A 9,837-nucleotide genomic window follows, 5' to 3' on the forward strand; every position below is an offset into this window, starting at 1 on the left:
TTTCCGTGCTGCACTGGGAGAGATGTGCACGCACCTTCTTGTGGGACGGCGAGACCTCTCCCCAGAGCTGGCAGAGGCTGAGAGTCCTCATGCCTCAGCCGGGCTGGGATCCCTTGGGTGCCTCTCACAGGACTTGCAGGCGTTTCTCCTCCCTGCTGCCTCCCTCCAGTCTCTCCCCCGGTGTGCTCAGCCCTCCGGGTCTGCTCTCTCCAGTGCTTCCCCCTCACCGCTGCCGGCCGGACCTCCCCACGCTCCCTCCCTGGCCATGCTGCAGGAGCAAGGAGGTTTTTGAGTATCGTTTCCCCAAAACATGGGAATCATAACTCCAGGAGAAGGGTGCAAGGAGCATTTTGCACTTGGGGGATGATGCGATCCTGGCAATCCTCTGAGCACCGAGCAGGAGGTGATAAAGACCCTCCCTCCTGCTCACTGCTAGAATTCAGCCCAGTTTGTTTTGTTTTCTTTTGGTTTATTGTTATTTGATTTTTTGTTTTGTTTTGTTTTGGGTTTTTTTAATTTGAAGCAGTGAAACAGAGCACAAAATGTATTCCAAACAAACTCCTCTCTATGCAACTGCTTCCTGATGGGGCACGAAAAGCTACCCATCACAACAAGGGATACAAGGATCTGAAATACCTACTGGTCATGGCCGAAGCCCAAATTTCCCCACACTGCTAATGGGCTCGCGCTCGTAACGAGCTGATGTTAAGAGCCGCGGTTTGTCCGTCTCCCGGAGGTGTTTCCCGTCGGAGACGCGGCATGAGAGCGTTTGCTGCAGGGACAAAGCAGCCGCGATGCGGCTCCATCGGCACAAAGAGGGTCTTCTGGCATGCGATGGCCAAGCGCTCTGGCAGTGGCTTTGTGATGGCTCCTCTGCTCTAAAGCCATCCCGAAGCAAGCAGCAGCTTCTGGCTGTGGGTTGCGAAGCCCGGGAGGGGAAGGCTGCGGCTGGAAGCGCCGTAGGCAGCAGCCGGCCGTGTGCCGGGGCAGCCCCTCGCTCGCCGCGGAGGAGCCAAACCATTTGACGAAGGGCGGAAACTGAGAATGGGCTTCTTGCTGGTATCGTACTTCAGACCCTGACCAAGCACTTCTGCAAAAGATTTGGGCGCTATTGCATTTTACCCAGGCCAAGTCCTTCTGCTAATGGTTTTGCCATGTCTCACCATGGCTTCCTGGTTTGGTTTTTTTTTTGTTTGTTTTTCTTTTTTTTTTTTCTTCCGTTATAATTTTGTTCTTGATTTTCGGTGTGACTTGTTGTACTCTATGACAATAACCTTCTTAGCTCTAATGTCCCTCCTACCCCTCAGCAGTTGACCAAGCTCCACCAGTTGGCTATGCAGCAAACCCCCTTTACTCCCCTTGGACAGACCACCCCCGCTTTCCCTGGTACGTACCCACATGCCCTTTCTAGATATCCTTCTCTTCTTACCTGTAGAGTTTCTCTCTCTTTCTAACTCATGCTATTTAATGGAAACAAGCAGGGCAAGTGAAACCGCAGTTGCAGTGTCCGTGGGGAAAGGCTAACAGGTAGACTAGATGGAAGTTTGGGGGTTACAGTCCTCACTGGCGAGCTCTCAGCCCTTAGCCGTGCACGCCAGGCCTGCTCCCGTGAAGCCACGCTTACCTTGCTCCCAGCTTTGCTGGCTTTCCCGGCAGAAGCGATGAGCGCCAGTCTCCCATCCTTCCCCACCCGGAGGAGGTAGCATCCCCCACTGTGTGCTGATCCGGACCCCGCTGGGACATGCACGCTTTCCTGGGGAGGACGGCTCAGTGCCGGCCAGGGATGCTGCCTCGGCGTCCGTGGGGAGTGGTGCTGAGCCGGGCAGGACGGCACCCCCGCACCGGGGAGAGCGATGGGAAGGAGCCGTGGCTGCAGGGAGCCGCGTTGCCGGGAGGACAGGCAGACGTGGTGTGGCTCAGCAGCCTCGTCCCCAAGGCTGGCGTTTTCATGGTGAGCTGGGAAGCAGATAGAGCGCAGGGGATGGAGATACTTAAAGTACCTTTGTTTACTCAGTGGTCAAAGTGCCGTTTGGAAATGCCTTTTCTGACAGTATGTTCATCATATTTTGAGCTTCCTAGATGAAGTGACATTGCTTATCTCCTCGAAGGCAAAAGCATTAAACCTGTTTCTTCTTTGCTCTTCAGGAGAAAAGCTGCCCTTACATTCCTCCGAAGAAGCTCAAAATCTGATGGGCCAATCATCAGGTAAAACACAAAGCTACAGGGAAATAAGCAGGCTTCTCTTTGACTATATTTCTTAAATAGGACTGTGCCATTGTTTGTCTCTTAGATAAATTGTGGTATTTGTGGAGAAGATGGCAGATTTTCTTGGTGGGCAGGGAGAGACTGGGCAGTGCTGTGCCTGCCTTTGTATAGCATGTCGAAAGAAAAGTGCTTGTAATTCACTGCCTAGTCTTTTGATGTTTGCATATAACTGCCACCCGCATGATGGAAAGACAGAGTCATCACCCTTATTCCTTCATTTAATTTTGCATAAACTTTGCTCAGAAACAGTGGAAAGGTGCCGGTGGGAACAGAAACAAGACAGAATTTTAGCCGTCGCTAAGCCATTCGGGGTGAGCTGCGTCTTTACTGGGACAGGACCCTGAGGAGCCAAAGCAGGGCCATAATCTTGGAGCAACTTTGACGCTGAATGTCCCACACATTCATCCATATGTGCTGAACGTGCTTGTCTTTTATAACCTACCATTGCTTAGAGAAGTTATCTTGAGACTTGGTGGCTCACGGGCGAACATGAACCAGACCTCCCCTGGGCACACCCGGGGCACACGTGTGTTCTGCAGCCAGCCGGGTTGCATCGCATCCATGTCTCGAAAGAGTCTGGGGACCCTGCCTAACTGTGAAGGCAAACATAGCCCAAGTAAACAGACCCCACAAGACTGTAGAAAATACGGATTTCATTATGCCAGCCTGCACAGCCCTGTTTTCTGCACGCCCTGCTTTGCCCTTTGCAATCACCCGTGGCACTAATCCCACCCTGGCCGAGCACAGCTGAGCACATGGATTCCTCCCATTACAGCCGTGGGGACTGCATGTGCGTATGGGGTGGGGGAGGATCTCATATGCTAAAATAAACAATCTCCAGGTATTGGAGGAGGATGTGGCCATTCCTCTATGGCCATCGTGACGCAGGGGCTGGTGCAGTGCTTCAGCTTTCAGCAGCAGAGAGGCAGGGACACCCATGCCCTGGAGGACTTGTCCTTGTATGAGGTGCAGTTTGCCTTGCCCCACACTGTGAGGGCGTTAAAGATGGCCTCGGGCTGGTGAAGTGTCTCGTCCAGTGCAGCATGCTATAAAGTCAGCGTTAAGCATTGTCCACTGTGTAAAACCTGGGCAGGAGCTGTTTTGTGCAGGCTTTGGTGTTAGTACACCTGGCAGGGGTGAAGGAGGGCATAAGGCTGCTGAGTGGAGGATTTGCATCCTCATCCCCTGCCTTTCTCCTCTTCTGTGCGATCCCAAGTGAAAAATGTGGTAAAGAGACCTCCTGCAAGCAGATGCCTGCGTGGTGTAGCCAGGCGCTGTGTCCCTGTAAGGGAGGTGCAGCTGGGGAAGCGCAGGAATCATGCATGACTGCATCCAAGATGCTCTGTATTCTCCTTTCTAGGAGTGATGCTGAAATGGCAAATGACGCTGAATTGAGGTAAAACTTCTTTACTTTGAGGGTGCCCGAGCACTGGAACAGGCTGCCCAGAGGGAGGTTGTAGAGTCTCCTTCTCTGGAGTTATTCAAAACCCACCTGGATGCGTTCCTGTCCAACCTGCTCTAGTTGAACCTGCTTTGGCAGGGGGTTTGGACTAGATGGTCTCCAGAGGTCCCTTCCAACCCTGACCATTCTGTGATCCTGTGATGGGACTGCAACATAAAGCTTCATTTCAGTATTTTAGTAATTTTGCTTTGACGGTGCTGGTACCCGGTCAGATATCAGTTCAGACCTGCTGGGTTTTAAAACCTGTGCTGCTGTTGCCAGCAAAACTGGATGGGAGGTCCTCTTCCGCGGAGCAGAGGGCCTCGGTGGAAATGCAGACCAGCAAAACTTGGCCATTGCTTGCAGGAGCTGCTCAGCACAGTTAGGGCAGCAGCATATTGCTGTGCGGCATGGAGGATTTGGTGCTGCTTCTGTCTTATGTTGTAGCAGCCCAGAACTTCCAGTCCCCTTGTGCTTCTTTACTTTGCACCTCCTTATCCCCTCTTTCCTTGGATACAGACCTTGCAGTGGCTCGTCCTTTTGCACACACTGCTCTTAAAAGCTTCCATCAGTAATTATATCATATGGATAAGGGGTTTTTTTGCAGTTACTGCAAATTCCTGTCAGTCACCAGACAGCTTCTCTCTTGCAGATTTGACATAGGACATCCCTTCTTCAGCACTGAAGTGATTTAATATGGAAACCTGTGGGAGAGGCAGGATTCGACCTGGCCCAGGAGTGTTACGGCATGCTGTCTTCTTACCTTTGGAGCTGCACACACAGGCTGCTGGCTCCAGCCTTTCCCACCGTGGAGGAGAATGCCCTCCCTGGCCTAGGAGAGGCTGGGAGGAGGCATGTTGCTGCCTTCACTCCTTGCCATGTAATTTTGTAGGGAAGCGGGCTCTAAATCTCCATACTGTTTGCCGTGCGTTCCATAGGGAGTAAGAGGGACTGTGGGTCCTGGGTCCAGCTAGCATGCCTGTCTTAGCATTCTGGCTTAAATTCTGCGTGCAAGTCTGTGGGGCTTGAACTCGGGGCTTTAAAGCCTTGCTTTGCAGGCTGCCCTGTGCTGGCACCTCTGGGTGCCCCAGGGAAGCTGGATTTGGGGTGCCAAGTTGGTGTCGTAGCCAAGGAGCTCTGTGTCCAGAGAGGGCTGGATGGTGCATGGACAGCCTTCCCGCTGGCAGGCTGTCTGTCTCTAAGCTTGGGTTTCCCAGCTGCTGTGTAGAGGAGAGCTCCGTGGGAAAGTGCTTTTCCCACCTCTCTCCGCGCAACCTTGCGCTGTAACGCACCCTCCTCTGAAGCCATTCCCAGTGGGAGGATGGAGGGTGAGAAGCGAGGCACTCATGGGACAGCGAGGCCAGCTTGAGGGATGGCAGGGGAGGGTAGCAGAGTCAGGTAGCAACTATCTTCCTCCTCCTTGTACCAGAGTGTGTGATCCCCTTCACCTCCCAGCCCCGGAGCAGCCTTTGCAGTGTTGACTGTTGCGGGAAAGCAGCGGAGCTCCACCACACTGCCTCTGCAAGCTATAACCATGTTCCCTTACATATGCCCAGGTTTGGATGCCAGTCCCCCGGCCAGTACTCATGAACTCACCATTCCCAATGATGTAAGTAAATCCAAGTGTTTCCTCGGCATGTGTGTGTCTGTATATATATATATGTGTGTGTATATATATATATATATATAAAGGCTGCAGGCATGTGACTTTGATAAACACGTTTAGAGATGCCCAGGTTCGCCCAGGCCATGTGCAGTCTGTTGGGGATCAGCCTGCAGCATAAAGCACCTGTTGGACTTCACCCTGTTGGTAGCTTTCTTAGGTACAATCCTTCTCAGTGTTCCTTTTCCCTTTCCAAGTGAACTCCGTGCTCATGAAACATGCCCATTTGACAGCATTGGGAAGGGGAGGAAGCTCCCCAGCCAGCCCTGATTGAACTATGATTGCTTAATCTAGCACTGGCAGATCTGAGGTGATGTTTCAGCTCAAGTGTAGTTACTGGGGTGTGGGAATGTGAGGAGGAGGTAAGTAAATGGTGTTTCTGATGCCAGGAAGTGCCACACAGGTGTCTGAAGGACGGTGCGTCTCGTCTTAGTGCTGGCGGCAGGCAGCTCTGGGGACTTAGAGATGGTAAAGTGGATGTTGGACTGGGATATTGACTGGGAGGAGGCTGGAGACATGCTGGGCACTGAGCGGCGTGAGGAGGGTGCTCAAGTGGGAGGAGGCGGGATGGAGAGCCCAACACAGCTGCATTTGCTTCTGGACTGGCCCACCGGTTTCCATGGGTTGAAAACCAGCGGGTGCTCAAATCGGGATGGGGGCAAGCAGGGAAATGACTTCCAGTCTCTGTCCTCATCATCTTGCAAGAACCTTCAGCTCATCCTCATCAGGAGTTTCGGGATCGGGCCTGGCAGCTGTTGCCGCTACGTCGTGTGGTTGACCGATGCACGGCAGCACAAGGGAAGGGCAGCAAGCCTAGCTGCGGCTGCCAGGCACCTCTCTTCCTCCGGGATGCGTGTCCAGGCCTCCTTCCACCCGGGAGATGTGGCAGTGAAACAGCTTCTGAGCATCTGCCAGTTGAAACCCTTGGAGATGCTTCACCCCAGGGTCAGCCGCTGTGGGAGGACCCCATGGGATACAGTGTGACCGGGCCGATCCCGGGTCTGCTTCTGTTCATCCGGTGAGGAGCCTGGTCGAGGAGGCTGTGGGGAGCTCTGCAAGCGCTCCCAAGGTTGCGGCAGCCACGTCTGTCAAGTGTGGGGAACTGTGGCCCTGACAGTGATGAGAGCATCCTCAGGAATATCAAGTGATCCGTTGCAAAGGGGCCTTTCCTCCCCTTTTAACATGCCAAGGGACCTGCCACGGGACCTGCCACAGGACCCAGGAGCGCTTGGAGCATTTGCTTGCTGAAAGCCTGGCTCTCATCAGACCTGAGCAGAGTTAAAAGTCATCACCTGCATCTTTCCACCTGCTGAAAAATGCCTCCTTAGCTCTGCCTCCCGTTGTTTTGAAGGCTCTTAAATTCCCATTGTCACCTTCCCAGGAAGCAGAGGACAGGTTTGGGTTTCTTAAAGCAAAGGGTCTACGGGCTTGTTTTAGTGGTGTAGATCAGTTTGTGGCTGCGCTGCAGAGGGAGTTGAAGGAAAGCTGCTGCTGAAATTCATCTTGTCGCTCCTCTGACTGTCAGGAGAACCTTGAGGACTGTGAGGAGATGCTTGGATGTTGCTGAACATCTCTCCAAATATGTTTGGCTCCTCGGGTCTCTCCAGCAGGTTCCAGCTGTAAGGGATTTACATTTGCTGAAGCAACTCTGAGTTATTTCTGCACTGTGAAGACCAGGATGGGTGGCTGTTGGGATGAACGTCATGCTGCACTCCCCAAGATAGTTGATACCCTTCCAGCACTGCAGTGGGGTGAATATTCGGGTCTGTATGGGACAGACCACTAAGGTAGCCCCATGGGCTGACAACAGGACCAGTGAACATTTGGAGTAGTTGTCTTTACCTCTACAGTGACAGAAATCCAGCAACTGCCAAGATAAATGTCCCACATATAAAATTCCCGTGTGCAACCCTGGAAAGGAGCTCAAATGCTGACGGCCCAGAACGGCATGCAGGAACACATTGTGCCTGTGTTGGTAAAGCTGGATGTCTTGGTATGTGTTACCGAGGTGTGGAGGTGCTTGAGGGAACTACTGTTTGACGGACAAATGAGCAGGACCGCAGGTGAAGGCTATTGAAGAAATTCCAGCCATTGAGGACCATTGAGAAGTTCAAGGGGCAGGTAACTGAGGAAATTCAAGCCTCCAGCTGGCTCTAATTTTTTTTCACAAGGGTGTGAAAGACATGTTTTTAAGTAGGATTCTCCTCTTCTGCTGGTGTTGCAGCCATGGGGTGCTCTCCTGTCAATGGCGTGCACACCGGTGAGCTCCTGCATTGCACCAAAATCGCTGAAGGGGGTAACAGAGGAAGTGAGGGCGTCCCAGCAGGGTAGAAGTAGTGTGGGATGGGGTGAGCTATCAGTGGTGTGTGGCTGCACCAGCTGATGAGGAGGTGCTTCGGTTGGGCTGTCCCCGAGGAAGGTTACAGGCTCCTTTTCTTCCAGTAATGCCTCCTGTATAACCATCTTCAGGTTCGCTGTGATTAGTGAGGGGATAAATGTGGAGCAGAGTCTGAAACATGACTTATTCCCACCCTTAGACCCTTGCAAAACGTGGACCAAATATTAGATCATGAAAATTATCGTTACTCAAATGAGCCTGGTATAATGGCTCGCTCTTCCTGAAGGCCTCTGAGATGCCAGGCACTGTGTGCGGATAATTGAAATTTGCCCCCAAGGAGCAGGGCAGGCTGCTGGACGTGTCCTGGGAGGACCGTGCTCACATGGGATTCACCCCTGGGCTGTCCCTCTCCTGTTTTCATGAGCATTAAGGTCACTCGTGCCCCAGGGCAGAGGGAGGAAGGCTTCTAGCCAGCGCCGTGCGGTTGTGCTTGCGTCCCGCTGGTGACTGCTGGAGCTGCCGCTTCTCAGACGTTCCCTCCGTGCTTTTTTTCTAGCTAATAGGCTGCATAATCGGACGCCAAGGGACCAAAATCAATGAAATTCGGCAGATGTCGGGAGCACAGATCAAAATCGCCAATGCCACGGAAGGGTCATCGGAGCGCCAAATTACCATCACAGGAACCCCTGCAAACATCAGCCTCGCGCAGTACCTCATCAACGCCAGGTGAGACCCCCTCCGCCGAACTCCACCACCTCCCACCACGGCCGAACCCGTCCTGCCAGCATGGTGGGAGCAGCGCTCACTCCCGGCACCGTGGGCCAGGAGGGGCTTCCTGAGGCTGGCTGGGACGAATGGTGGCTTGCTGAGACTGCTGAGTGGGGACCAGATGTCACCAGCGGGACCTTTCGCCCTGGCTGGCACTTTGGCTGGGGACTAGGAGCTGCTTCGCTGCCGGCAGAGCAGCCGCGGGTTGCGCCGGTCGCCTGCCCTCCCAACACTCTCGCTCAAGGATTTTGCTTGTGGGTGGGCAAAATCGCCGCCGTCTTTCCCTGCGGACGAGGCAGGGGATAGGGATGGGGACGGAGCTGAGCTGGTGGTAGGGAGGTATCACTTGGGACCTGCTTGCTGGGATCCCAGCATCACTTACTGCCGCCTCAGAGCCTCTTCTGCGTGCTTCCAGGCCTCCCAAAGGCTTTCCTGCATCCGATGAAAATAATCAGCCCAGTAAGCGCAAGACACGGGAACGGCCTGAATTCTTCTTTTTCGTGCTAAAAATCTTGGCGCAGCAGGACTTTGCAGGGGCTGAGGATTCCCAATGCCACCTCCGGCTGGGGGGAAATGCTGCCTGTGCTGTGGGGGTCCAGGGCTGTGGCGATGGACTGCGAGGGGAGCGTATAGGCGAGGCGTAGATGGAGAGGGGTTGGGAACCAGCTCCGTGCCTGTGGTGAGCCGTGACCGGGGTGCTCGTGCAGATCTGTTTGCCTGTGCCTACAGCCTCGCGGATAGGGAGCCCAACTGGAGACAGGGCCTTTTCGCTGGCTTTGCACCCGTCTAGCACCAGCTGTGCAAGCTGAGGCTGTCCGTGCCCTCCACCGTGGGCAGAGTGGGTGCCGTGCCAACCCACCACCAGCCTAGGACGTGCGTGTCTATGGGGGACTGCTGGCAGGGTCCTGAGGATGGGGGACTGTTGACGGCGACTCTGACGTTCGTTGGGGTGTGGGCTGGGAGCACCGGTGAGGTCTGTATGTGCTTTCTCCTCCTTACACCCCAACCCACCTCAGCCCCAACCTGCAACAGACCTCCACCATCCTGTCCTGCCCCGCTGTCCCGCTGCCCACACCCATGGCACCTCTCCAGCCGCTCGGGAGAGGGACGGGGTCGGCCCCGCGCCCATGGGCACAGCCGAGCGGCTTTCCCTTGCGCTCCAGCTCCTTGCTAATCCCTCTCCCTCCCCCCAAGCCTCTTGAGACAAGAAAAGAAAAACGAGCATCTCTTCCTTATTAGGAAAGCATCCCAGTAGTAATATAATAAGGCTCTTCCTTACTGGGAAGGCATCCATGGGAGGGATGCTGGTAGAGGGGAAGCTGTGTGCTGATATGTCTCCTGCCAGCATCCCTGGTGGGTGGC

The 9,837-nt window shown here is 54.2% G+C and overlaps 1 protein-coding gene across 1 annotated transcript in view; it reads left to right on the forward strand.

Annotated features, from left to right (window-relative positions):
* The window catches only part of PCBP3 (poly(rC) binding protein 3), a gene marked incomplete at its 3' end in the record, with an annotated part of 19,864 nt that extends 11,431 nt beyond the window's left edge, over nt 1-8,433 (forward strand). The window contains exons 9-12 of the mRNA XM_010150305.1: nt 1,311-1,386; nt 2,146-2,205; nt 5,263-5,315; nt 8,264-8,433. Of these exons, the coding sequence (XP_010148607.1) occupies nt 1,311-1,386; nt 2,146-2,205; nt 5,263-5,315; nt 8,264-8,433 (359 nt within the window). The remainder of the gene's footprint in view (nt 1-1,310; nt 1,387-2,145; nt 2,206-5,262; nt 5,316-8,263) is intronic.
* Nucleotides 8,434-9,837: the final 1,404 nt, after the last annotated feature.

The sequence above is a fragment of the Eurypyga helias genome, unplaced genomic scaffold (assembly GCF_000690775.1).
Source record: "Eurypyga helias isolate BGI_N326 unplaced genomic scaffold, ASM69077v1 scaffold33544, whole genome shotgun sequence".
Classification (NCBI taxonomy): Eukaryota; Metazoa; Chordata; class Aves; order Eurypygiformes; family Eurypygidae; genus Eurypyga; species Eurypyga helias.